At 50.3% G+C, this 26,306-nt stretch overlaps 11 protein-coding genes across 11 annotated transcripts; 4 read left to right on the top strand and 7 right to left on the bottom strand.

The window, feature by feature from the left end:
* Positions 1-214: 214 nt before the first annotated feature.
* Positions 215-1,443, bottom strand: BO88DRAFT_464798 (acyl-CoA thioesterase). Its single transcript, XM_025711355.1, has one exon. It carries the CDS (start codon positions 1,190-1,192, stop codon positions 317-319), a length of 876 nt encoding a protein of 291 aa, XP_025561764.1. The 5' UTR covers positions 1,193-1,443; the 3' UTR covers positions 215-316.
* Positions 1,444-1,779: 336 nt separating this feature from the next.
* BO88DRAFT_444712 (subgroup IIIi aminotransferase) lies at positions 1,780-3,039 on the bottom strand (the record flags this gene model as incomplete). Its single annotated transcript, XM_025710136.1, has 3 exons — positions 1,780-2,010; positions 2,084-2,907; positions 2,994-3,039. The coding sequence occupies 3 exons, from the start codon at positions 3,037-3,039 to the stop codon at positions 1,786-1,788; spliced, it is 1,095 nt and encodes a 364-aa protein (XP_025561763.1). The 3' UTR covers positions 1,780-1,785.
* Positions 3,040-3,908: 869 nt separating this feature from the next.
* On the top strand, positions 3,909-8,880 carry BO88DRAFT_390903 (canalicular multispecific organic anion transporter 1; the record flags this gene model as incomplete). The annotated part of the gene is made up of 3 exons (XM_025704977.1): positions 3,909-4,127; positions 4,196-4,727; positions 4,787-8,880. 3 exons carry the CDS (start codon positions 3,909-3,911, stop codon positions 8,878-8,880), a joined length of 4,845 nt encoding a protein of 1,614 aa, XP_025561762.1.
* A 1,330-nt stretch (positions 8,881-10,210) lies between these two features.
* BO88DRAFT_464781 (cytochrome P450) lies at positions 10,211-11,874 on the bottom strand (the record flags this gene model as incomplete). The annotated part of the gene is made up of 2 exons (XM_025711354.1): positions 10,211-11,752; positions 11,824-11,874. 2 exons carry the CDS (start codon positions 11,872-11,874, stop codon positions 10,211-10,213), a joined length of 1,593 nt encoding a protein of 530 aa, XP_025561761.1.
* Positions 11,875-13,599: 1,725 nt separating this feature from the next.
* BO88DRAFT_454859 (uncharacterized protein) lies at positions 13,600-14,652 on the bottom strand (the record flags this gene model as incomplete). Its single annotated transcript, XM_025710834.1, has 5 exons — positions 13,600-13,744; positions 13,799-13,870; positions 14,043-14,237; positions 14,284-14,291; positions 14,428-14,652. 5 exons carry the CDS (start codon positions 14,650-14,652, stop codon positions 13,600-13,602), a joined length of 645 nt encoding a protein of 214 aa, XP_025561760.1.
* Positions 14,653-15,322: 670 nt separating this feature from the next.
* On the top strand, positions 15,323-16,006 carry BO88DRAFT_426626 (uncharacterized protein; the record flags this gene model as incomplete). The annotated part of the gene is made up of 2 exons (XM_025708920.1): positions 15,323-15,367; positions 15,398-16,006. The coding sequence occupies 2 exons, from the start codon at positions 15,323-15,325 to the stop codon at positions 16,004-16,006; spliced, it is 654 nt and encodes a 217-aa protein (XP_025561759.1).
* An 866-nt stretch (positions 16,007-16,872) lies between these two features.
* BO88DRAFT_426625 (arsenate resistance ArsH) lies at positions 16,873-17,783 on the top strand (the record flags this gene model as incomplete). Its single annotated transcript, XM_025708919.1, has 2 exons — positions 16,873-17,331; positions 17,385-17,783. The coding sequence occupies 2 exons, from the start codon at positions 16,873-16,875 to the stop codon at positions 17,781-17,783; spliced, it is 858 nt and encodes a 285-aa protein (XP_025561758.1).
* Positions 17,784-17,886: 103 nt separating this feature from the next.
* On the bottom strand, positions 17,887-18,461 carry BO88DRAFT_444710 (putative arsenate reductase (Arc2); the record flags this gene model as incomplete). Its single annotated transcript, XM_025710135.1, has 3 exons — positions 18,294-18,461; positions 18,127-18,241; positions 17,887-18,065 (listed from the first exon to the last, which is right to left on the bottom strand). The coding sequence occupies exons 1-3, from the start codon at positions 18,450-18,452 to the stop codon at positions 17,887-17,889; spliced, it is 453 nt and encodes a 150-aa protein (XP_025561757.1). The 5' UTR covers positions 18,453-18,461.
* Positions 18,462-19,346: 885 nt separating this feature from the next.
* Positions 19,347-21,043, top strand: BO88DRAFT_343301 (monooxygenase; the record flags this gene model as incomplete). The annotated part of the gene is made up of 9 exons (XM_025703182.1): positions 19,347-19,612; positions 19,664-19,707; positions 19,754-19,950; positions 20,009-20,278; positions 20,331-20,463; positions 20,512-20,529; positions 20,579-20,715; positions 20,767-20,895; positions 20,945-21,043. 9 exons carry the CDS (start codon positions 19,347-19,349, stop codon positions 21,041-21,043), a joined length of 1,293 nt encoding a protein of 430 aa, XP_025561756.1.
* Positions 21,044-21,136: 93 nt separating this feature from the next.
* BO88DRAFT_405898 (SDR family oxidoreductase) lies at positions 21,137-22,278 on the bottom strand. Its single transcript, XM_025707013.1, has 3 exons — positions 21,816-22,278; positions 21,399-21,745; positions 21,137-21,347 (listed from the first exon to the last, which is right to left on the bottom strand). The coding sequence occupies exons 1-3, from the start codon at positions 22,249-22,251 to the stop codon at positions 21,303-21,305; spliced, it is 828 nt and encodes a 275-aa protein (XP_025561755.1). The 5' UTR covers positions 22,252-22,278; the 3' UTR covers positions 21,137-21,302.
* Positions 22,279-24,113: 1,835 nt separating this feature from the next.
* BO88DRAFT_416324 (uncharacterized protein) lies at positions 24,114-24,917 on the bottom strand (the record flags this gene model as incomplete). The annotated part of the gene is made up of 1 exon (XM_025708246.1): positions 24,114-24,917. One exon carries the CDS (start codon positions 24,915-24,917, stop codon positions 24,114-24,116), a length of 804 nt encoding a protein of 267 aa, XP_025561754.1.
* Between the last annotated feature and the right edge of the window lie 1,389 nt (positions 24,918-26,306).

Genomic DNA, 26,306 nt, shown 5'->3' with positions numbered 1-26,306 from the left:
AGACCGCGAAGGATGCGTGATGGTTGACTTGCTGTACTGGCATCTTCATCTCTAGAGCTATGCAATGACAACTTGGTTTTAATTGCGACTACTAGTATCACGGGAGGCTAATAGATTATTCGTTGTAACACCGAACCGAAGGCTTAGCTTCACTCGCATATTATCCTGCATACTATCTACGAAACAAGAAGAAAAAGCAATAGCAACAACATGTCTCGAACTGCTGCACCCCGCACCCTACATTCTGTCCGCGTTCCCAAACAAGCAAAAAGTGTTCCTTTTCCACGTAACCCATCCCCATGGGTGCCATGTGTGGTTACAACATGCATTCTCCGATGAACTGCATCGCAGACCCAATCATCTCCTGCACACGGTCTGCAGGCAAGACCTCTCCATCCTTCGGCTGGATTCTAGCGTCGATGCTCCTGCAATTATTACCCACCTCTCCCACCAGCGAATCCCCCTCTTTTCCCTCAACATTGCTAGCAGACCTATCTCCATAATTATGACGAATTTCATCCTCATCATCACCATGTACCAACAATCCCGCCCGCTTCAACACTTCCACCGGAGGCACAGTAACCCTCCCAGCCTTAACCACATACCGACTGACCAGCACAGCCAACACCCCCTTGCGGAGCTCCCTATCCGTCAACACGGCCGTGGGCCCTCCATCAAGGTCCACCTCCCTCATTCCCTTATACACTTCCCTCCTCAAGAAATACGTAACCGTCCACAACGCCCGCTGATCCCACGCCAGGATCCGAGTAGTCACGCAATAGCGCTGAAAGGGGCGAATTTCACGCAGGAACCGCGCCTGGACTGCAGCTAGCATGGGCATTCCGCCTAGCGATGCCAAGGCCGGCCCAAGGAGGCGACTGAGGAGGCGGGCGCGGCTGAGATCCGCATCTGTGAAGAATGTGCTGTTGCTTTTGTGTAGGTTGAGGTCGATTTCCGGCAGGGGGCAGTGGGTTTGGCTTGTGTGGGGGCGGAAGAGGCTGGGTAGGGCTGGATAGAAGAGATCTGGAGTGTTGATTGGGTGCGGGGATACGAGCTTTTTGGGCCGTTGAGCGTTGCGGGGTTGCAGGATTCGGTAAAGGGAGGGGAGGAGCTGGAAGGAGTAGACGAGTGGGAGGGATTTAGCATTGAAGAAGAGGATCAGGATGACGATTGAGAAGAGGAGGAGAAGCATTGTGATTGCATGTATTGATGCTCGTGTTGATGGAGTTGCAATGGGACGGGATGGTATGAGGTAAAATGATGTGGTCTGTTAAATGGATCAGAGACTGAGTTTGGAAGGATGATTATGTAGTTTGGACTAATTATAGTGTGTTAATGCTAGGAGGCTAAATACTCGAGTGATTACTACGCTGGTGGTAGTCAGCTGCGTGGTAGGCTTTCTTGGGGCCAATTCGGGGGTTTACTGGATGCTGAGGAGTAAGAATTAAGAAGTAGGAAGTGGTCTGAGATTAAGGATGCTAATTTTGGTTTATAACCTGCAGCTTGTGGTAGGCGGTGAAACAGTGAACAACCAACACGAACCAACACTGGCTCCTATCAGTGAAAACACCATGTGGTTGGCATTCTCTGATCATGTCGATCCCACGTGGAGACGTTTTGGTCGATGTTGGTGTTTCATCGTCTACCCGTTCGGTACATTCTAAAAAGTTTTACTGACGATCTCAGTATCCAAGCCTTGTTTAAGCGAAACTTTAGTGTTCGTGATTAACTTTACATATGTCTTACTAACAGCTTCTATGTCAAACTCTCAAGTATCCAGTACACTCAAAATCCCGTGACATCGAAACACCAATCCTCACTGTCGGGTGCCTGTCCCTTCTGTATCGCGCGCATGCTGCGAGCGAGATCAAGCAGCTTCCCATCTCCAGTCGCCTGGAAAACATACTTTTCGCCCGTTGACAACCGATCGATAGAAGCAATGGGCACCGCAGCGGCGGCAGTTCCAACGGCAATGACTTCATCTAACTCCCCTAGTGAAGAGAACGGGAGCTGATGTGAGATCTGTCAGCCCACCCGATCGCCAGGAATAAACCAAACTGGATACAAACACGATCACACTTACCGAAGATTTATCCACCTTCCAGCCCTTCCTCTTGGCAAGAACCTGCAGACTCGAGCCGGTGACGCTCTCGATCGCATTCTCCGACTCCGGCACGACCAGCACATCCTGGCCGTCCACGTTCTTATGGCCCAAGAATCCACTCGTAGCAAATTCCTCCACGAGGGAATGGGTCTCACTGTCGAGATGCAGGGTGATATGGTAACCCATCTTCTGTGCCTTCCCCGCGTGGCGCCATACAGGGGCGTAATTCCCTCCGACCTTAAACCGACCCATTCCTCGTGGCGCCGCCCGATCAAATTCCTCGCATACCAAGCCCTTGATTCCCTGCATTCCATGGTATGCTCGTGCAGGGTGGCAGTACACTGCAAAGATGGTCTCTTCACACGGACCTAAGGGTAAGCCATCCGACGCCCCGAACAAGACTGGTCGGATGTACAAGAAACCCTCGGCGTCGAGCGGGGGTACATACTCCGCGTTGGCAGCCACCGCGAGGCGGATGCACTCGAGGAAGAGATGCTCTGGGACTGGAGGCAGACAGACGGCGTCAGCAGAGCGGGCCATGCGCGCCGCGTGGAAGGTGGGTCGGAAGACGGCGATGGTTTCTTCTGCTTCCTGGGAGCCATGACGGTGGCGGCGGCGGCGCATTGCCTTCAACCCCTCGTAACATTGCTGGCCGTAGTTGAGCCCCGGGCAAAGACCGGAGATGGAGATCTGGTTTCCCGTCACGAGAGACGGGGAGGTCCAGGATTGGGTGGATTGATGGAAGCGGAGCTCGACGTGGCCGTTGACGGGAAGATGTTTGGTCATGTCCAGGTTTGCCCAGTCTGAGTTTGTTATTAGTTAGGGGGTCAATGGCGTGCAGAGTGGCTGTGGTTGGGGGAGGGGATTGTGGGGGATTCTTAGTGCTCACCAAGGCCCGCTTTGGGCGCGGGAGGGAATGGCGAAAGTGATCCCATGGTGTTTGGTTGGGTGAGTTATTGGGAAAGGGGGGTGAGATTGATGAAATTAATCTGGATGGATGAAGACGATATTTGATCCTGCTTCCATCCTTTTATTCCCATATATATTGAAGATCATTTGAGGACGTCTTAGTCGGGTCCAAGTCATCAAGTCTGGGGATTTACTGGGTCGATGCTCTTTACGTGCGTAGTAGTAAGCAAGGAACTAGTAAAGCTGCCGGGGCTGTGGGCACAGGCATTACGATTCTTCATCGGAGTACCTTTATGATTGGCCGTTTGGGTGAGTGTGATGAGTCTAGAAGCTAATATTAGCCCTGGTTGCAGAAATGTTACCTCGTGTTCTGGCATTAGTGGATAAACATCCGCGATCCTTCTAAGCAAACAATTTAATCACAACACTGCCCGCATGGCCTTTGGGTAGTAACCACACAACAAACTGACTAAGAGCTAGCCCTTCTAGTAACTGGTTTGGAAAAAATAATCTCATTTAGTTAATATTCTTAGCTTTGTGTTTCAAGTTGCAGTGATCCAGAACAGTCAGCGCATGATTCTAGGGCATTACTGTAGACGGTTAGTGTCACCGCCGCCACTCTCTCTTACGCTTATTTCTTACTATTAAACCATCACCACGTTTTTGACATGGCTAATTCCCCGGTAGATTTTGCTTACTACGCACTAAATTCACTGCATAGTAAGTTGAACCCTTCCAGAACGTCACGCGATGGATCCAGTTCGTAGGCATCCACCCACAGCCTCTGTGACAAGCAAGCAAATTGCCGATCAAACATAGCTAGATCATGTAGGAAAAGACCTATCTCTCTCCACTTCATGCACATAGAATTTTTCTACAGGGGTAGCTCAACACCATGGGCGCTCAAGCATCCAAATGTCCGGTAGACGTCGAGACGGGGTTTGGCCCCGCCGCCGACTGCTATGATGGTTTCGACTTCACTTTGCTATTCGAAGAATCGATCCTCACTCTTGTGCCTGCTGGCATCACATTATTCCTGTTACCTTTGTTTCTGTTGCGTTTGAAGAATGAAGAGAGAAAGGTGGTGGAATCGTGGCATCATGTGGCTAAACTGGTATGAGATCTGCCCCCTTGACGATAACGCAGAGGCAACAGGACTAATTTCATACGCAATGAAATCAGGCTGGCTGGTTTGCCATATCAACAGTTACGCTCGTGCTGGTAGCCCTAACGGCCAGCAAGGGCCCAACGACACGGACATCAATCGCGGCTAATGTTGTTGTTCTGTTACTGGAGATTGGACTCACATTCCTGTCGCATTGGCAACATGTCCGCAGCGTGCGTCCATCGGGACTGCTGGTACAGTACCTGGCTCTGACGCTGATATTCGATGCCGCGCGCTGTCGTACACTCTGGGGGGTCCAGTCGGGCGAAAAGGTGGCCATTGTGCTGAGCATCGCCGTCGGTATCAAAGCCCTCCTGTTCGGCCTAGAGGCGGCCGAAAAGCGCGGCATCTTGCTAGACAAGTTCAAGTTTCTGCCATTTGAAGCTACCGCCGGCGAGTTGAACCTATGGTTCTCGTGGTGGTTGAATCCGATCTTCCTAAGGGGCTTCAAGAAGCAGTTGTCGATGGACACGTTATTCGATGTCGACCCAAGTTTGAAAGCAAATGACAAGGAGGACGGGGATACTTTGGCGGAGATGTGGAAGTATTGTGAGTTTTGCCTCTGCTCATTCATTCAAACCTTGGAACAAGTCTGACCATCTCTATAGGGAAATCCAAACTCCGCAATCCACCTCTCCTAATAATTTGTCTCGTGCATGCTCGAGTGCCTCTATTGAAGTCCATCATCCCACGTCTCGCTCAGATCGCCTTCACTGTCGCGCAACCGTTTATCCTACAACGCACCCTAAGTTACATCGAAAACGACGGGTACGAGAACCGGTCGTCGGTCGGCACAGGGCTTATCGTGGTCTACGTGATCGTCTACATCGGCATCGCGGTGACGACCGCCCTAGCGCAGCACTGGACCTTCCGGATGATCACGCGCATGCGTGCTGGGCTGGTCGATCTGATCTACCGACACACGCTGGAGATGGTTCCCACGGCACTCGACGGCGCCGACGCAGTGACTCTAATGAGTACCGACGTGGAGCGCATCACCAGCGGCCTCCGCACGTTTCCGGAACTCTGGGCCAACCTCATCCAAATGGGCATTGCCATCTGGCTTCTGGCCGGCATGCTCGACCTTGCCGTCCTCGGTGCCTCCGCCGTCGCCGTTGTCTCCACTGGATTGGCCATCTGGGTAGCCACGGGTGCCGGTATCGCCCAGAAGGCCTGGCTGGACCAGATCCAGTCGCGCGTCGCAGCGACAGCCAGTATGCTTGGTGTGATGAAGGCAGTCAAGATGACGGGGCTGACGCAGCCGCTGGGCGACAAGATCCGGCAGCTGCGCGAGGAGGAAGTCAAAGCGTCGTCTACATTCCGGTTGATCTTGGTGAAGCTCGTCACCCTGTCCAATGTCTCCGAGGCCATGAACCCGGTCGCCGCGTTTGGCTTGTATATTCTCTTACAGCGGTTCCAAGGCTATGCGGTCATGAGTACCTCGCTGGTGTTGACATCATTGGTGCTCCTGCAGTTGTTGCTCGTGCCGCTGGCAATGCTCATCGACAGTCTTGCCGGATTTGTGGGCGCATTGGGATGCTTTCGCCGCATCCAAGACTATCTGGGACAGGAGACCAAGGTCGACGGGGAGAAAGCTCGTGCTGCTACCGGCGGATCGAGTAGTAGTAGTGAGGTGGAGAGTCTTGCGCGTCGGGAGAGACGGCGGACGATTCCCAGCTTGGTCTTGCCAACTATCGAGGTCGCCGAGTTTCGGTTTAGTTGGCTTTTGGCCGATTATTCTGGAGAACAGGGGCGAGCGTCCAGGTTCTTGGGAGAGGAAAGAGGAGTTATTGGTGGAGGTAATGGGCCGGGCAATGCGGGCCGTGTCGTTTCAGGTGTTGGTTCGATGAGATCCGCGCGAAGTCGCCGACGCACGCGACGCATCATCCCCGAGCCAGTAATTGAGTTTAAGAAGGTGTCAGCCGGGTGGAAGGACGGGATGGTGGTACTCCGGGACATGACATTCAAGGTGCCCCGGGGTCAACTAACGATGGTCGTTGGGTCCGTGGGCTCTGGTAAATCGACGTTGTTGTATACACTCTTGCGTGAGACCAAGGTTTCTGCGGGCTCGATCATCGGGTCTCTGGACGAAGCGGCGTTCTGTTCTCAGTCGCCCTGGGTAATCAATACCACGGTCCAGCAGAACATCACGGGCGACTTCGCGTTGGATCCGCGGTGGTATGCGACTGTGGTGCAAGCGTGCGCGTTGAGTCTCGACTTAGCGCAGCTGCCACAGGGAGACCAGACGGTCGTGGGGAGTTCGGGCATTGGCCTCAGTGGTGGCCAGCAGGTGCGCATCTCCCTCGCTCGCGCAATTTATTCGCGTAAGCGTACGATCGTGCTGGACGACATCCTGAGTGGCCTCGACGCAACGACAGAGAAATACATCTTCTCCTCCCTCTTCGGCCGCCATGGACTCCTCGCTCGCCACGGCGTGACTGTCATCCTTGCCAGCCACGCTGTTCACTTCCTCCCCGAAGCCGACTACATCCTCGCCTTGGGCCCGAAAGGCACCATTGTCGAGCAAGGAACCTTCACCGACCTGGCCCGGCGGTCCCATGGCGGGTATATCCGGGGACTGGAAGTCCGCGAGCGCCAAGCAGCCCACCACAAGCCCCAAGAAAGCAGTGCCACACTCGAAACGATCCCCGACAACGAATCCCAAGCTGTGCTCCCAAGTATGGATATGAACGAAATCCCCGCCCGCGATTGGTCAGTGTATGCCTACTACGTGGAGTGCTTCGGCTGGCCGCGACTGGCTTTCTTCATTTTCATCAGTGCGGTATTTGGGTTCGTGATTGTCTTCTCGCAAGTATGGGCTGAGTGGTGGGGGAACCACAATACTAAGTACCCCAACGACAAGGCGGGATACTACTGGGGCATCTACTTCGTACTTGGTCTGATGGCCACCCTATCCCTGGTCACCGGATGTACCTTCTTCGTCATGGCACTAGCACCACGCGTGGCCCGTACCATCCACACACGACTCCTTCAGACCGTCCTCCAAGCCCCGATGTCCCTCTTCTATACGACGGATAAGGGCTCCTTGACCAACCGGTTCAGCCAAGACCTCGAGCTTATCGACCTCGAGCTGCCCGTCTCGGTAGTGCAAACCACCATGATCCTGTGCATCATCCTCGCTCAAACCATACTCATGGCCGTCACTTCCAAGTACCTGGGCGCGGCGTTACCCTTCATACTGGCCACCGTGGCCGGCCTGCAGGTTTTCTATCTCCGCACTTCACGCACCCTCCGTCTTCTCGACGTGGAGGCCAAAGCCCCGCTCTTCTCCCACTTCCTGGAAACGTTGTCCGGCCTCGTCACCATTCGAGCCTACGGTTGGCAGGACGCGTATACGCGACGGAATCTGCATAAGATCAATGAGTCCCAGAAACCATTTTATGCGTTACTGTCGGTGCAGCAGTGGCTCGGACTGATGCTAGACCTGGTGGCAGCGGGAATAGCGGTGGTGCTTGCTACAATTGCGGTCAAGACAAAGGGGTCAACGGATTCCGGGCTGATCGGTCTGGCGTTGATCAATATTGTCGGGTTCGGTAGCGCCATTAAAAAGCTCATTGTGTTCTGGGCGCAGTTGGAGACGAGTGTCGGTGCGGTAAGTCGCGTGAGGTCCTTTGTTGGCCGGGTAGGTAGTGAGCATAAGGATGGTGAAGCGGGAGAGGGGAGTGTTGGGCCGAATTGGCCCGAGAAGGGGGGGCTAGTGTTTGATGCGGTTGTTGCTTCTTATTCTTCTTCTGGTGATGGCGAGGATGGGAATGAAGAGGAAGAGGTGGAGCCGGTATTGAAGGGGATTTCGTTGAGGATTGAACCGGGCCAGCGAATCGGAGTTTGTGGACGGAGTGGCAGCGGGAAGAGCAGTCTCGTTGCTACGCTGTTTCGAATGTTGGAGATGGACTCTGGGAGGATTATCGTCGATGGTGTGGATTTAGCGTCGGTCAGTCGCGATCTCGTGCGTGAAAGGATCATTGCTATCCCTCAAGATGCATGTCTCTTGCCTGGATCGGTGAGATTCAATCTGGATCCTAGGGAGGAAAGGACGGACGAGGAAATCATGGATGTTCTACGTGAAGTCGGACTCTGGGAGGTGCTTTTGGAGCTTGTTGAGGCGGAGGAGAAGAAGGATGAGGCTCAGGAGAAGATTGCCGCTCCTGGTGATACTCCCCCTCCACTTCCTATCAAAAACAGCGATGTTCTTAACGCACCCATGCCCACCACTGCCATCTCCCACGGTCAACGCCAGCTCATCTGTCTCGGCCGTGCTGCCCTCCGTCGCTCGACAATCCTCGTCCTCGACGAGCCTACCGCCGCCGTGGATGTCGAGACGGATGCCATGATGCAGCGGATCATTCGCTCGCGCTTCGCCAGCCATACTATCATCACCGTGGCTCATCGACTGGACACAATCATGGATTTTGATCGTATCGCCGTGATCGATGCTGGCCGGTTGGCCGAGTGGGGTACGCCCAAGCAGTTGGTCACGGGTGATACCTTGTTTCGGAGGCTGTATCGGGACATGCATGGTGAGGTGGATGAGGACGAGGCTTGTCCCGCCTACGAAGATCACTACGATCATAACGAGGTAGATGAGGATGGCGACTACAGCTCTGCCATGGAGACAACATCTTCAGCGGAGAGTCAGACGAGGACGGTAGTCGTGGATGAGCAGTTGAATACTTGGATTTGATTGTTGTATTCATGTTTTTCAATTGATTAGAGCGTGGTTATGGTTATTGTAATTTAATCTAGAGTACTATATACTTCAGAGCGCATGCAGTTTTCTTAATGGCTATATGCCGGACCACGCTTCTATAGTATAGTGTAGACTTGAATTCAAGTAAGATTGTCAGCTTTTGTGTCCAGACACCGCAGGAAGAGCATGTAATTCTGCACCTACGATAACCTTCTCCACAGTGGTGCAAACCTTTGCTTCGAGAGAGACTGTCCCGGTTAATCTCTGGAACCAAATTCCCCCCACAGCCACACAAACTCTAGAAAGAAGATTGAGTAGCTAAGCTACCCTCGATGGAACAGAATTAGGTTTTCCATTGCGACGTATTCGAAGTCTACTGCGCCTACACTGCCGTGTCCAGAAGTCTCCAGTCTGAAACATCCTTCCAGCAGCACAGCCTCCTCTTGACATGGGGGCCGAATATTGCGTCATAAACGAAGAATAAGGGAACAGTCAGGGAGTAATCATCATCATCATCGCCATCATCATACTAAATATTATCGTAAGCTCGTAATAAAGCCACGTTAACTAGCGTACTAGTAATCAAACGAGTAAAGATCGTGGCTCATCCCACCCCCTGTCGATCTTCAGGTTCAGGAACCGGTCCACGTGGATGCCACGCGAGATGGGTTCAACCTTAAGGATCAGATTACTATTGCTTACTGAAAGTCTGAAACTGTCATTCTGTTCTATGACTTATCGCTAGGGCCTTACTCGGATAGCACAGTTAGTTGTTTCATGTTGTTGCTAGTATGGTCTGGAATATTCTGTGTTGGTTCGCAGTGTAGGTTTGGGAGCTGAGGATTACCTGTCTAGCTGGAGAGATTTGTCCTGTACTGTGTAGTAGTAGATAGCTTAGCTCGGATGTAATTACATATTGAACAGTAGCTTTTGGTAAGGTTGAACTGACGCGGCATAATGCAGGGCGGCTTCAGCAGGTGGCTAGACCTGCGCAGATATATTTTCTGAAGCCGGATCACTATCACATCCTTAGTTGTCGACACACACTCTTCTGACCTTTTTCATTCTTTCCTCTAATATGTAGATATGTAGATTCAAATCAATAATGTGCAAGGTGTAATGTATGATCACTAGCATAAACAGGAATAATCAAGGATATATAAAAGAACTCCAAAAATCTCCAAACGCACAAAAGCCACTCCTGGCGGCTTGGGTTAAGCCAAGACCACTTGCCTCACTTTGCACTAGATTTACAAACCCTATTCCCAACCGTATTATGCAACAAGAAGAACAAGGTAGAAAAAAATGAATGAACAGGGAAGAATTAAGCAGAAATTTCGCGTCTGGAAAACCGCAGCCATGGCCCATGCTTCTGGCCGGTAATGTGTTCATGCAACTGGTACTCGTTCTCACGGTGTCGCCCGTGCTCCGCCCCAGGTACTCCGCGACCGACCTTGCTCATCGGTCCTTCAGCGAATTTAAAATCCCCTAGGTACAACACAGTGGCCACCGTGGTCATCAGCTCGTGGTAGGCCAAGCTGCGACCGAGACAGCCGCGCATGCCCAGCGAGAAGGGGTTGAAGACGAGTCTCGCCCGCTTGACGCTGCCAGTTCCATCATCCTCGAGCCACCGCTCCGGTCGGTAGATGAAGGGATCCACATAGTAGCGCTCATCGTGATGAATGGCATACAGTGGCACCGCGACCGTCACACCTCCAGGAATGTAAACGTCGCCGACAGTCAATCCACCCGGCAGAACTTCTCTCGTCAGCGCCGCACCGTTAGGGGGACTCATGCGCAGGGCTTCATCAATGCAGGCCCGCAGGTAGCTACACGATGAGAGCTCCGGACCTGAGAGCACTTCCTCGGGACCAAGTGTCTTGCCCGCGAAAACCTCACGCACCTCTTTCGCGGCTTTCTCATACGCATAGCGATTATCCGCTAGGTAGAACAACGTCGCCGCAATCGCCGTCGAGGTTGTGTCGGATCCGGCAACCACCAGCGTCGTGCTTTCGCTGACCATCTCCGACGCCGTGAATCCCTCACCCGTGTCCGGGTCCCGGGCCTTCGCCAGCGAGCTGTAGATATCATCGCGGGGCTTGCATGGGTCCAAGGCGTCGGGCGCCCACTTGCCCAGGGCGCGATTAGCGCGTTCGCGAACAGCGCGCACGACAAACCGGAGGAAGCGGTTGCGGGCGATGAGGGCGTCGCGGAAGAAGATGGCGTCGACGGCGCGCCACGCGGCAATGATAGGCATATACGCGAGCACAGACATACGCACGTTTGACTTGTCGATGACCTCAGGCATGTAGCGGAACTTTTCGCGACCAAGCAGGTTGTAGCTTGCGCTGAAGACCAGGTCTGACATCAGATCAAAGGTGAGGTAGCCGCACCACTCGGCCATGTTCATCGGCTCGCCCAGCTCGCCAGAACGCGCCGGGAGCACGGCCTCGCAGAACTTGCGTACGTGCACTGCGATACGAGGGTCCATGCCGCGCTGGGCCTTCTCGGATAGCGCAGTCGAGACGATTCGTCGTCGCCGGAGGTGATCGTGTCCGCCGCGGAGGCTGAATGTGCTGCCTACGCTGCCGGCTTGGAGAACTTGGTAGTGAGGGCTCTTTACTACTGAGGCGTACGCCTTCGTCGAGTAAATGGCGTGCAGCGCATCTGCGTTGCGGATGAAGACCGAGTTGGGCATGTAGCGCACGAAGTCGCCGTGTTTCTCGTGCAGTCGCCACATGTCGAGGTGGGCGTCGCCTAGCCAGGAGTGGTAGGCGCCATAGCCATCTGTAAGACGAGCCCAAATTGGACCAGGAAATTTTGCAAGAGGGTGAAGAAAGAGGAGGTAGATTATTCTTCCAAGGACCTGCTGGGACGTTAGTCATGGACATTGAGAGAGGAAGATAAACTCCGCCAAGAGGGAGATCGTGCTCGTACTAAGAGTGTTGCGCCGCCTGCGGCTGCAAGTAGGATATTTTGAATCGACATGGTGTTCTTTCTGTCTGATGCAGAAGACTTTGAGATGTAACGAGTGATAGAAGATTGTGAAACTGGCGATTTTCAGTTTCAGAACTGGGCCTTTTCAAATGCCATGCATTTCCCACGTGGGAGTAGAGTGCCCCTGCATATGGATCGGCCAGGGCACTTCCTTATAAGGGGCCCGTAAGCACAGTATCATATTGCTGACGATTGATTACTTTGGAGTTTGACATGTCGTGGGATAATCTGGTATCAGAGGTGGTGTAGTAATCAAATAGTAAGCATATCCGAGACATGAGATGATGGGATGGAGGCGCATCGGGATGTCTATTTCAACCAGGACCTAAAGTCCGGTTCGGAATCAGTGGAGCACGGTGGTCTGACCGTTTGTCCATGTGGCTTCTGAAACATTGATCCTCGAGGCTTTTTTTGCGTTCCTGGTTGATCGTATTGTCCCCACTGTGCGCAGCCAACACTCAGCCTGTGCGTGTACTTCGTCGCTGTTGGTTTCCATGGCTTATGTCTGTCTCATGATGACTTATCCCTACAGTAAACTGACTACGATGTCTCAGTATCAGCTGCTTACGCTCCCGTGATATTCATTGAACTTCTGTAGTTCTCCTCCAGGATGCGTCAGAGACACAGAGGGTAAAATTAGTGAAGTAGTAAGCAGCTGCAATAACGAGGTCCGGGCTGCATGTGTGCTGAAAACCTTGAAGATAATCGTGAGCATCCGGCATCGCAGTAATCTCCTGTAACTGATCTGGTCCTGTGGTAAGCCTGTTGTGGATTAATATCCCGGCTCGGTGGTATCAAACACTAGCCGTCGTGCTATCCGACGGGTGTTATCCAAAGCCAATTGCTTGGCTGCGGGAAACCATCACAGACCGAACGAAACCTGAGTGATGGACTTCTTGGGATCTGGTTGGCTTCCAGAGCATTTAATAGAGTAAACGCCAAAAATAAAGACAAAAACATACAACAGAAGGGATTCGCTGGTGGTCACCCACCCAACTACTAACCTCCCGGCGTGTGGCTTAAGTACGGCTGAGCGGACGGGAAGCCCTGTTTTCCACACCCTATGGTCGTATGTGGTCAATGTAAGTTGTTACAGATTGAGACGTCCATTGCAGCAAAAAATAGTGGATCCACTGCCTCCTTTCGGGTGCTAAGCGAGAGATTTGGCAAGCATACCATTTGGCAAGTCTGAAGTGAAGTGCGGTCCTTCGCGACAAGCAATAACTTCTGATTGTTAAAGCGAGCTCCGGTAGCCCCGGAAGTAACTTGGCTGTTACATGGGTCCTTGGGGGTAATCCTAGGTGAGTGTCGTCGTAGAGCATCCTTCCCATCGTATGGGAAACGATGGATGGCTATCCGATTGGGTGACTCGTACAAGAGATGACCATAACAGCGACCAAAAAATGCGTTGAAAAAAAATGAGATATCAATATATGAAGGATGACTTCTGGAAGCCAGACACAAATTAAAACTTCCAGCAAGATTACAACAGACAGAAAAAGAATATCATCCGACATATAGCGAGTTGCCATCATGGTACATGGAGAAAGAGTAAAAACAATAATCCGCAACGAAACATATGCCTGAGAGCACCAGACGCTCCGATAAAGGGCATGCCACACTTAGAGTGTTGTCAAACCATGACTGCCCATTTTTCCGGTTGCAAGTCTGGTCTGATTGCCAAGTAGTAAAGCCATATAGGCAAATCAAGAATGATCATTTCCCAACATAATCAAACTTCTTTGTCCGGTGGTTGTACGTATAAGCATATTTGGCCACATCAAACCCCCAGTCACCAACCACTTGAATACCCGCGTCGCAGGCATTCTTATCCTTGGAATTGAATGCCGTGCAATACGGCCTATACAACCCGGAATTAGACTAGGATAACCCAATAAATCGAGCGATCACTTACCCAACCTTTGCTGTTTTCCCAGACATGATCTTGAAACCCATAATTTCATACCAGGACGTGTCCGTGCTGCTCCTAGTTACATTATATTCTTTGATATTATTTTCTTGTAGAAGTCTCGCAATAAAAGTTTCTGTTCCTCCTGTGAGTTGCGTGTGGACCCCACGAGGATTGCACTACAAATGTCAAAATTCACCATCCAGATAAATATAACGCCTAGACGAGGGACGGAAAGGAGACAACATACCTTTTACCCCCGCTGGCGGTAGAGGCGAAAGGGGACTCCTCTGCTGAAATCCAACCTCTATGGTTTGCCCAGGAACTTGTCGGTGGACTTGCTTTGATTCCGTACTTGCTGCGGTGTTCGAAGGGCTGTTTGTCAGCTGCGCTGCCGTCCTTGACCTGCCGGTTCTTTTTGGCCGTGCTTTCGTTGACTTTTCGCCTGGATTTGGGTCAGAGTGGTGGATGGGAACTCATATGGTAAGTACAGGTATAGCTGTGTTGGATTAGAATGAACTTTGAAGTGTCTGGTAAGTGGGTCTACGCAGGAGGCATGAACTAATTAGGGCTGCCTCGAGTGACGACAATGGCAAAGCTTCAACAACGATCATAACAATACAGATCAGACTTACATTATCGCGGGCTTTGCCCTTACATATCATGGCCCAACAGTCCACATCATATGTCAGCGCATCTTCTCCGCGAATCTCGAGTTCAGCCTTGATCGGATTGCTTTGGCTACTGCCCGGGGTGAAACGTGGTTCTAGGAATGTAGAATTCTTCGTGGGAAAAGCAAGGGCTTGATGAGAGCCAGCAGTGCAGAGTATTATTATGAGAAGGACAAGTGTAGCTTTCATTTTGAACCGAGACACGCCGCTGGATAGTAGTGACAAACCATAGAGAGTTCCTTCTGCCTTTTATACTATCTGCATCCTGTCGATATTCTCCTGTATATATAGTTTTGTTTATCCCCCCCTTTATGGGCACAGGCGACCAGAACAGCGGACTTCGAGATAGCTGACTATCGACTCAGCAGGCACAAAACAACCTGCGTTACCCTAGAAAGGGGCTTAACGCTACTAATCTGGTATATGAGCAAATATATGGGTATGATAGGGTCTTCTTCTGACACAAATGATGATTCGGACTAGGCCCCGACCGGGCGATTGCTACTTCTAAATTGCTCATATATTCAATCAGCACTCGTGCCTATATGTTGGATATGATGGGGCGGTCGTGTTGACAAGTTCTCAAACCTAAGGCATTGTGAATGCCAGAAACATCCAACGAATGACTGGCATATATACATGGATATACCTTGTAGTTGAACATATTGGGGGCGGCTTCGTCCTATACCCACTATATCCCTGCGACTTTGTAGGCAACGAGGCTGCCACCCGTCAAATGTTACCAGCCTCTCCGCCACCTGCTCTTTCTTTTCTCCTTTCCCTCTTTTCCCTCTGCTTCACTCGTTTCCTTAACGCGTCTATATGCAACACCCTTCCATCAACGCCATCACCGCAAACCATGTCTGTTTTCTTTTTCTTCTGCACTGCAGACGTACCAGCCAGTGTATGATAACCTATCCCAAGCCTTGGCAAGAATCACCATGCTTATTATGCTCTTCTTACCCATATCTTAAATAGCTTCATGGACCAACTCGCCCGGTACCATAGCCCAGACTGTCCCAACTTCTTCTGCGTTGTCCGAACACCGGAACAAACTGAATTCGACAGTTATGGTACCGAACTACCAACCAGTGACTTTTCCACTGGCTTTAATGACGCGACAGACACCGAGCTCCGCCTCTGGGCCCGAAACAAGATCTCAGAGCTCAGGAAACAGGGAAACGAAGGCATGCTGCAATACTACTGGATTGCTGTAATGGATGAACAGTCTGGACATGACTCAACAATTGTTTTGCATTACAATGAAGAGCTCTCCCTCTGGGCCCAGAGTCTGGAAGATGCCGAGCTGCCATTCAATATCCCGGGTGATGCAGATGTATTAGAGGATGATATCTGGTGGAGATGGCGCTTGCCTATCTCAGGAGCTCATCACCTGTTCAACAGTGTGGATGATGGTGACTTCGTGATGATTGGATTGTTTTCACGCCCGGAGTACGTGGGCTCGAACGGGGTCGTCAATGTGGACATTCCTGTCAAGATTATTCGAGGGGAGATCCCTGATCCGATCACTGAAGAGAGTTGAGCAACTGGATGGGAAGGGATGTGATGGGGCTTGACCTAACCCTACCATTGAGTTGAAGCATCTGTGTGGTGCTGGAGATCGGCTGGCCAGTTGCTGCCTTCCGTACTGGCTTTTCTGTGGCTTCAACCTCACCCAGTGGCTGAGACACTTCTCTCTTCTTCGCTTTGCACTAGCAGGCCCGCTAAGGCTTTCGTTGCAGATACGCATTCAGCACATCGGGGTAGCTCCGCATAGACTTGATGATCCCGGCAGTAGTTAGGCATGGAGTAGTAGAGTGTGGATAACTATCACTGGCTTGTATTCTAATCTAGAGATGTCCCTGTGTGTAATGGAACATTACAAATGGCACTGACCGCAATATAGGTATAGGACTGTTCGATGATAGTTGGTGCTGTCAAGTATTCTTGCAGTTGCCGGTTCGTATCACCGTGCAGCCGCAGCAGCGACCGGAGGTCACTATGCTCACACTGTCACCTTTGAACACTACTATATTATTTCTAAATTGGATGTTAATATTACTACTATGAATAAGATAGAGCACAATGCATGCGAAAAACTTCCAACCCAGCTGCACCAATTTACTAACCCGTCGCGTGTGATCCCCCCATTTGTGCTAGTGCAGATTCGCTTGAACGGCGCCAACCAATCAGCGTACGCCAGTGACATGCTTGCGCCGGCTGCCCTGAAAGTTTACATCTTTGGGCTATAAACGCAATTCACCACCACACCACAAGTATACCTCGAGCGGAGGCAGGAAAGTGCTATATTACAACCAAATGGTCTGCCGACTAGGAATCCCCTCGTTGCATGGGTTCACTCCATTCCTTCATTCAGTGATACTATCAACTCCCAGGGGATACAGCAAAATGGCGTCTTCCGCTACTACTCAACCTGGGCCTACTACCCCCCCATTCATCAACAAACTCCCATCTCTCGCAATATCTGAGAGCGAGGATGACGCCAATATTCGACAAAAATATCGCCCCTTTCTGCTCAACGATGGCGCATCTGACGACTGGGTTAATGAGTTAGAGTTAACAACCGCCATGGAGATGGCAGCGCAGGAGCTGCGACAAACAAACAACAGATTGAAAGTGCTAGTGTTGTACGGCAGTCTCCGCCAAAGATCTTATTCGCGTCTCGTGGCATTGGAAGCTAGCAGGATTCTGTTCCGCCTAGGGTGCGATGTCCGCGTGTTCAATCCCGAGAGTTTACCAGTCAAAAATGATACCGAACACGACCATCCTAAAGTGCAGGAGCTTCGAGAGCTTAGCAAATGGAGCGACGGACATGTTTGGGTATCACCTGAACAGCATGGCAACCTGGTTTGCATACCCTCCCTCACGTCTTATTACTTCAGTTACTGATCATCCCCAAGACCGCCGTATTCAAAAATCAGATCGATTGGATCCCGTTGACCACAGGCAGTGTGCGTCCCACACAGGGCCGGACGCTTGCTATAGCACAAGTATGTGGCGGGTCGCAGTCGTTTAATGCTGTCAATTCCCTGCGCATTCTTGGCAGGTGGATGCGCATGTTTACAATTCCCAATCAGTCATCGATCCCGAAGGCATATACGCATTTCCCAGATGAAGGTCAACCAGGAGACCAGAGGCTTCTACCGAGCGGGAACCGGGACCGACTGGTCGATTGCATGGAGGAGTTTGTGAAATATACCATTCTCATGCGACCTCACCTGGAGCTTTTTGGTGATCGGTTCAGTGAGCGGGAAGAGAAGCGGATTAAGGAGATGAAGGAACGCGCCAAACAAGTATAGACGATCGGACTCCTCGTTATTTGATTGAATACAAATTGTTCTAGAACAGCGCCTTGGCTGTCATTGCTAGCCTCAACCGGTAAAATCAATTAAGGTAGGATAATTATGCAGTCCATGCAGATGCGTCGTACTCATCCATGAAATCCGTGTATTCCTTCCCTTCTGCCACCCATCCTTTGATTCCCCCTTCCAGCACAAGACTTCTCATATGGGTGTCCTGTTGCTGCTCAATGTAGTCGGCAAACCAACTCGCGGCTCGCACTCCCCGGCCCTTCGATGAACCTGAGTCTAGTGAGCACACTCCACCGCTCTCTATGAGAGGAAGTACAAGTAGGTAACATACCACAGTACCAGACAACCTCCGTAGCCAGGCTTGTGCTGAGAAGAGAATAGAGTGTTGGGATCGCAGGGTATAGAGTTTGGGCTGGGAGGTTGATGGACCCTCGTATGGTGCCTCCCTTAAGATACATGTCAATCACCTTCACCATTCATCGCAATAAACTAACGTACCTCGAAATCCGTCCGACGTAGGTCTACTAGTAGGAAATCACGTCCGGGCTGTCTACCTGAGCGAAACCATCCCAGTACCTCCTTGCGATGGATACCGATTGCCGTGCTCCGAGGTGCGGGGTAGGCTGCGTGCCAAGGAACAGTATCTGTAGACATCATGGGTCAGTTGTGACTGCTAAATATGTGAACTGTAAGGATAGATTATTCTATAGGAAGAGTTCCAGCCGCTTGTTCATACTTCAGCTACGGGCTTCTTCTGGTTCGGTGGAGCCAAGATCGCCAAACCACGGCGAGAATGGTCTGTTGACCAATCAGCTTCGACCAGTGACATTCCAGTGCAACATCCGCTTTGAATAACCTCGGTTTGCTGGACCCATTTTCCTATGATATAGATCTTTCCGAAATTTTTGATAGGCATAATCTTGGGAAACCATGTCTGCTAGGGATTCCTACGAGTGGACGGGATGACGCATTCAACTTGATGGGCTACTGATAGTCCTGTCACGGCATGATGTTGCTACTAATGTCAGATCGTTCAAATTGAAATGTTTGTCACTCGCGGTATATATGCGTGAAGGTGTTGTCTTTCCCAATGTCAGGCTGAGAATGAGGGTCTTGGTAAAGTAAGTGAATAAGCCACACATGATTGAGTGATTGCGACCGCACCAGTCCAATAAGCACAATCTCCTCCCTGATTCCGGGCAGGTAATTTAAATGGTACATGGAATCGGTGTTAATAACTATTGCGAATCATCTTAACACCTTAACAACACCATTAAAGCAGTCCATCGCTGTTTCTGAAACCCGGAGCACAACCCCGCCTCTCCACGCCACAACCAACGCCAATCACGCAATTCCATAGTATGATTGATAATTACAATCTCTTGTCTCCCACCTTATCAAACCTATCATGGTCCTCGTTGTCACGACCTTAGCCCAATGCATAAACATGGCAGAATACTTAAGTGCGGCCGTTTTCCGTAAGATTGTCAAACAAGACCCGGATGTGCATTCCGCTCCGAGCACCAAAGTTCTCGCATTCGGCCACACAAGATGACTGTAGACTCGGGATCTCCAGCTAAGCTGCGAGTTGCTATAATTGGAGCCGGTCCAGCAGGCCTGGGAGCAGCTATTGAATTTGCCAAACTACCCTTTGTTGAACTACGTGTCTACGAGCAGGCCCGGGAGCTTCGGGAAGTCGGTGCAGGGATCAGCATTCAACAGAATACGTGGCGCATGCTCGACCTATTTGGGGTGTATGACAACGTCGATCCAAAACATTTGTTTCGTCCTGCAGATGGACATGCAGTTCAGCATCGGTGGGTATCCTGCCTCTTGTAATGGGACATGACTGAGCCACTGGCATATAGAAACGGGAGGACTGGGGAGCTATTGTTGTCAAAGGGACAGGAAGGTATGGACCCCCTAAATTTGAATTGCCTGGCTTCTGACCGTATCAGGCACACCTTCTCGCTATCTTCATGCTCGCACGCTTCGATCCGTACTCCAACAGGCTCTACTGAAAGGTGTTGACAAATCAAAGCTACGACTGTCAAGTCGGCTCGTAGAAGTGTCTCAGCTTCCCTCCGAAGCATTCTTCCTACGCTTTGAAGACGGTCACACCGACGAGGTGGATCTTCTTGTAGGAGCTGATGGTGTGCGATCAGTCAGTGACCAAACCTTGTCCTACAATCAACTCGTCACTTACGATATAGGTTGTCCGACAATTCGCCCACCCTGAACACCGTCTTAAGTACATCGGAACCACGGCATACCGCGCACTCGCAGACGCCCGCGACATCCTAAGCATACCTGGGATCCCGGACTCCGTGACCTTCTGGCATGGACCAGCCGATCGTCTCTACACCTGCAACTTGAACAATAACGTTTATGAGATCGCCGCGCGAGTTCCTCAGACTGCAGAGACTGCTCCAGTGAGTTGGGGACAGGATGCGAGCGTGGAGGAATTCAGCTGGAGATACAAAGTATATTTCTTTCATACAACTCCGTATAGTCACTGCTGATCATATCGATTAGGACTTTTCGCCCGCTCTCCAGAGCGTACTGGATAAGATCAAGGTTGTCAAGAAATTTGCGCTTTTCTCGGGACCACGGTTGTCGAGTGTTATCTCTCATGGATCGATCGCACTTGTCGGGGACGCATCGCATCGTAAGTTCTCACCATTCTACGAGTTTTGCAGATGCTGACCATATGCAGCTCTTTCCGGTGCATTCGGTAATAGGTGAACTTCCAACATCGTGAGAAAATGCACTAATTTGTTTAGGCGCCGGCGCCGGCTTCGCACTCGAGGACGTCTATGTACTTACCCGCGCCGTGAAGTGGGCGCACGAGCGCGGACTGCCAATACAAGACGGCTTGACACTGTTCGACAGAGTTCGAGCTCCGCATTATGCTGCCATGGTAAGCACTCCCAAGACATTATCTCATTCTATTTTACTTACGATCGTGTAGTATGACATTTTGGATGGTTATGGGAAGTCGGATGTGTCGGTGAAAAAGACGGACGATTTCGACGAAGCGGTATCGTTGATTGTTGCGAATAAGTGGGATGATGATCATGGATGGCTTTATCGCTATAATGTATGTGGCCATTAGGGATACTTGTTGAATATGCTGACTTTAGTCTTAGGTCGAGGAGGCGTGGAGAGAAACTTACGAAGCCGAAGATGCTCGGCGCGCGGCGGTGGAGCAGTCGGGTCGCGGAGAAGAGTTGAATTCTCGGCTGTAGCCACAGCGATATTCGGACTTGGTAGTGAGATAAATCAAAGCTTTAGGAAGTAGACGGATAGATATCTTTTAGATTCTTCTTCAAAAGATATGGTTCTAGACGTGAATGCCCATTTCCGATGTTCCATATTGATCGATCGTACAGTATATATGCATCTGCAGTAAGCCTTGGCCCCAAGTCACAGAAAGATTAATAGAAAACTCCCTTAGAACACCAAGAACACCGTAACCTTCATAGATAGTGCTACCTCTTCCTCACATCAACCCAGCTTGTGCAGTCCGCCCATATGATTCGCCATCATATCCTATACCGATTCAGCAAGTACTCACCCATTGTCAGCGAAGGAGATACATACCAAAACCCAAGTCGGCATAAACGACGTCAAAAACCATACCATGGAGGCCATCTTCCCCCTCCAAATAAGGCCAGTCTTTCCACCCACCAAATCATCAACCACTCGACGCGCATAATCAGAGCAAGGCATCGTGCCGCCTGTATTGGCTCCCGTCGCAATATCCATTATCTCCTTTGTCGCAGGGGCATACCTTGATCCCTCCAGATTTAACTCCGGTGCGCGAGTCCAAAGATTCGACCCCACGACACCAGTCATGATGGTCACGACTTTGACGTTAAAGGGTGCGAGCTCATGGCGTAGGCCCTCGCTATATGATTTCAATGCCGCTTTTGAAGATGTATAAAATGCTATATCCCAAGTTAGCCAAATCATGTCCACCAAGTTCTGCTCACCCCGTAGGGGAATTCGAGCACGGACCATTCCACGGAACCGTCATAGCCCCACCCATGGAGCAATGATTCGCGATAACCCCCTTGGCGGCAATAACCATTTCGGAGAACGCATTCACCATTCTCACAACGCCCCAGAAGTTGACCTCGAAGACCTCCCTGGCCTTCTCGATGTCTGTTTCCACTGCCGGAAACGTAAGCGGGAGACCGGAGTTATTCACAAGATAGTCGAGCTTTCCACCAGTAAGCGATTTTACAGCTTCCACAGCGGCGGCAATATCATCCGCAGAAGTCACATCTAACTTGAGAAGCGTCATGTTGGGATACTTTGACAGATGGGACATTTTATCCACGGAACGGGCAGTCGCAATGACGTGGTGGTTCCGCTCGTGGAAGGCCTCGGCAAGGGCGGAGCCGATACCGCCTGCGCTGCAGCCGGTGATGAGAACGGTTGGGAGGGACATGGTTGTTTGATTTGATTAATTTATGAGGGAAACAAATATCTATTGGCAAGGATCGGGGATGATGGGGTTTATAAAGCCAGAGCAAGGAGGTAAGCTTACGGGTTGGGTTGTGGGGATCTCGTATCCGGGCTGAAATGGACCAGTGGATTACGGATCTCGTGGCATCTATTAATAATAACGTTATCTTATCGGGCTGAATGGGGAATAGTCTGGTATGTTGCGGTGAGTTGGTTCATCGGGGGATGATGAAAAATGAGTATTTCAGGGTGCAAGTTGGCGTTGTGCATTGTTTAATGAGTATACTGAAGTAGCTGACTGAGGTGGACTTCGTTTCATTTCTTTTGCCCAGAGAATCGGTCAGCATCCATGATTAGCAGGCTAGAGCTTGACAACCCGAGTAGCATTTACGCAGATATGTAAGGCCACTAATGAGCCAAACTCTACATTTTTGACAATCCCAGGAGCTCAGTCAAGCTATCCTGGATCAACTAGGGCCGTGCTTGTATTATGGCCCCTTTATCGCGAGCCCGTCATTTGACGTGTTGGAGCGGCGGCTTGTTCAGGGAATCAAAATACCCATGGGAGGAACCTCACAAGGTACTATGGACACTCGGAAACGGCACTGACCGCTTAATTTCAATTACCCCATTTCAAACCCACTCGATGTGGAAAGGAATCTCAGGATTGAGATTCACTTACGAGGCGTACTATTAACGCCGGCACTGCCACCACCGGTGATCCTACGTTGCCCGGAGTCACGCTGGAAAATGAAGACCGCCTTTGCAAGCTCGTTATCCGTAAAGGCAACGAAGATTTCGTCGACATATATGTAAGTCTTGAACGAACTTTATTTATTTTCCGGCGATTTCCTCCTAGAATATTGATGTCTGAACCTTGTAGTTCTCCTTCAAAAACGCGAAAAATGGTCAAGTCACTACACAATCTTTTGACAATTATAAGAACTTTGAGGAACTAGTATGCGATGGCGAGATCTCTCGGTACATGATTGATATTGACCAGAGACACTACAACTTCGACGATGGATGGAAAACGCTTCATACACTACCTTCGCAGATTCCAGATGGTGAATTAGTAGGTCTTTGCGTTTCCGATGTTGGAAGGGATTTGAATATAGGGCTAGTTCTGCTGCAGGAAAATTCCGTTTGAGATGACTGCTATATGAGACACATAGTAAAACTCACTTGTTCATAGATTTAGATATCTATCGTCTATTACCACCAACCAAAGCATGCCCAACTTCAATTGATGGATTGGTTGGTTGGTTGGTTGTTGTTCTAAGGGTAGATCGACGTTCACGTTAGCCTTCCGAAGATGGCTCGCCCACTCCTGTCTTCCATCTGGTCGAAGGCCCCCGTGACTGCACTGGAGCTCGTAAGAGCCTTCGTGTAGCTTCTCCTTTCTGACTTCGGTCATTTGTGCTTTTTGTGTCCTTTCCTATTCTTTCCTACTTTGTACTTTCATGAGCTTACTCCCTTCTATTTCAAATTGCTGGTCGTAATGATCTATGACTCCACTGGAGATTGTTTATTATTAAATAGCTGCCGATTGGTTTTTCATGTTATAGTTTGGTATTATATATCCTGGATATAAAGTATTCTCAGTCATGTATATCGTTCTTTGGGAGCCCTCCAACGCTCTATGTTCCACAGGGAGTTATTGTTCGTCATATTTGTAATCAAGTGGCCGAACAGTGATAGTCAATCTGATAATATCATAAGTGCTTCTGGCTCCTCCACCCACAACAATATATCGTCAATATTAAATTGTGCTATGCCTGCTTCTCCTCCACCAGATGCACGCCACAGATGCCTCCTTTGCCACGGGCATACCCCAATCCCCACCTAAAGTCCTCGAAAATTCGGCCCCCTCCCTTTATTCATAGCCTTCCACTTCCCAAACTTGACATCATCCAAAAGCTGCTTCAACAATGCTCTTCCATTCCAAACCCCAACATCAAACATCCAACTTCCCATCCTGAACATCTCAAACCCCTCAAGTTTCTGGGTACACCTATACATGCACACCAACCTGCTCCCATATGCCACAGCGCACCAAGGCTGTCCTGGACACTTACTCAGCTGCCCCAGTTGATTTGAAGTCCGATCCCATGTATCCTCGCGATGGTACTCCTCAGCCTCCTTGCACAAGATGATAGCCATTGGAGAAGAAACGGGTTCGGTCCCAGGACTGGGCCAGATGTTCTGTTTGACCAGGCAGTAAACGATACGAGCTCCGTTGATCTCAGCGGTGCGGAGATCGTGAGTAAACTCGCCGTTTGGTGGGTAGATCTTGACTAAGATTTTGTGCCAGAGTTTCAAGGTTTGTTCTTCTGTGAGGGCGTGTTGATTGGGTGTGGACCTGACGATTTCCGCCAGAGGGTCGGAGGAAGTAGAGGAGGAGGAAGATGGAAAGGAGGGGGAAGGGCTAGTTGTGGTGGTCGAGGGTTCCAGGGTTGAGAGCCGTGGGGACGCGCCGGGGAGCATGAGTGGAGGTAAGCGGTTTTGCATGGGGCGAGGAGATGAGTTATTGCCTCCTGTATGGCGGGAGGAAGTGTGATGGTGAAGGTGATGGGGTACAATGTTGGGTATGGTAGTTTGGGGAACGCTTCTGGGGATGAGTGGGCTGAGGGGCTGTTGGTTAGGCATTGTTGACATCTTTCTTGACCCTTTTGTTAAATATTAAAGGGGGGCTGATGTTGGACAGTTTAGGGCAGCTAGTCTTCTTTTATTTGTGTGATTATTTATGTCTGTGAAGCTCACCAATGGTGTCCGAGGAGGAGTGGGGGTCGCTGTTTTGTAAACTTCGAGTGGGAGGATCCATGTTGTGTTGGCTGAACTTTGTCTATACCCGTCTAACTTGGATTTGGTTTCTCCATCGTGATGGTGTTGTTCATTGGCATGCTAATCAAGCAGAAGTGGCGCCTACTTGGGACGGAAAGTTTGTTTCTAATTTATGGAAGGTCCCATGTTCAATGCCTTATTTGGGATAATAACACATCAGTTACTTTCTTCTAGGAGGTGTAGATGACAAAGGATTTTCAGAACACATGCTGGGTGCTAGATAGGCACATCCCTGTTCACGATATCGCTAAACAAATGCGCAGAGAGGTTGCGTTCTACATAGTCATATAATGACTTGGGGCTATCCATAACTTTATTATGCTGAATCCTAGGTCTAATCCAATCGGAGGCGTAGGCTTGATTGGCAATTTGCCTCCCGTCTTGCCCGTGGTTTTTAGGGATATCGGCTCCCCAAGAGGCAACAATATTGATCCTCGCGTATAAGTCCATCTTGCTATTCTTCTTCCACATTTTGAGTGGGGATTTGTAATCTTGTATCCTCCATGTCAGGAAGGTTTTCCAAGGTTGGTATATACCAGTTTTGAGGCGCCATGATTGATGGAGCAAGACTTTCTCTAGCAAATCGGGGAGGTGCAGCACCTTAGTTGTCGCGTTCATGTTGCTGGACCTATCACCTCGAATACCTATGGAACGTGAAGAAGTCACTCATCTATGTTTCTCGGGATGCCAAGACGATCGACTCTACATAGGATATTCCCGCTCTTTAAAAAACCAACATCCACAGGTTATAAACATTGGTATGTTCCACAATGCAATTTACTGTTCCTTTTGACCAGTGAAAGAATCGATATCCACTTGTCTCCTTTGTGCGCAAGAAATCCGGAAGTAGTCACAACCCGTCAACAATACCTAGTGGAACGAGCCGCACGCTCTCAGTTCCAAGTACCAGTGTTCTTAATGATGGCTCATGAGGTAGTTCCTACAAAGGAATTGAATCATTCACCCTCCTGCTGACCTTTTCGACCATGGATCATGTGAACATATCTCATAGCAGTAAGCCGCAAAAGAAATCGTCAGATGGTTGGTCTCTTCCGAGCTGACCACTCCTGACCCAGCTGTGATAGAATAGACGATGCGTATTCAGAGCAGTCTACGATCAACTATATCAAGGAAATGAGAACGAATTCCAATGTACTGAAAGCGAGACTGTACGTCAATATCAAATACGGTAGC

The sequence above is a fragment of the Aspergillus vadensis genome (genome assembly GCF_003184925.1).
Source record: "Aspergillus vadensis CBS 113365 unplaced genomic scaffold BO88scaffold_15, whole genome shotgun sequence".
NCBI classification, from domain to species: Eukaryota; Fungi; Ascomycota; class Eurotiomycetes; order Eurotiales; family Aspergillaceae; genus Aspergillus; species Aspergillus vadensis.
This window is presented reverse-complemented; position numbering and strand designations above follow the sequence as displayed.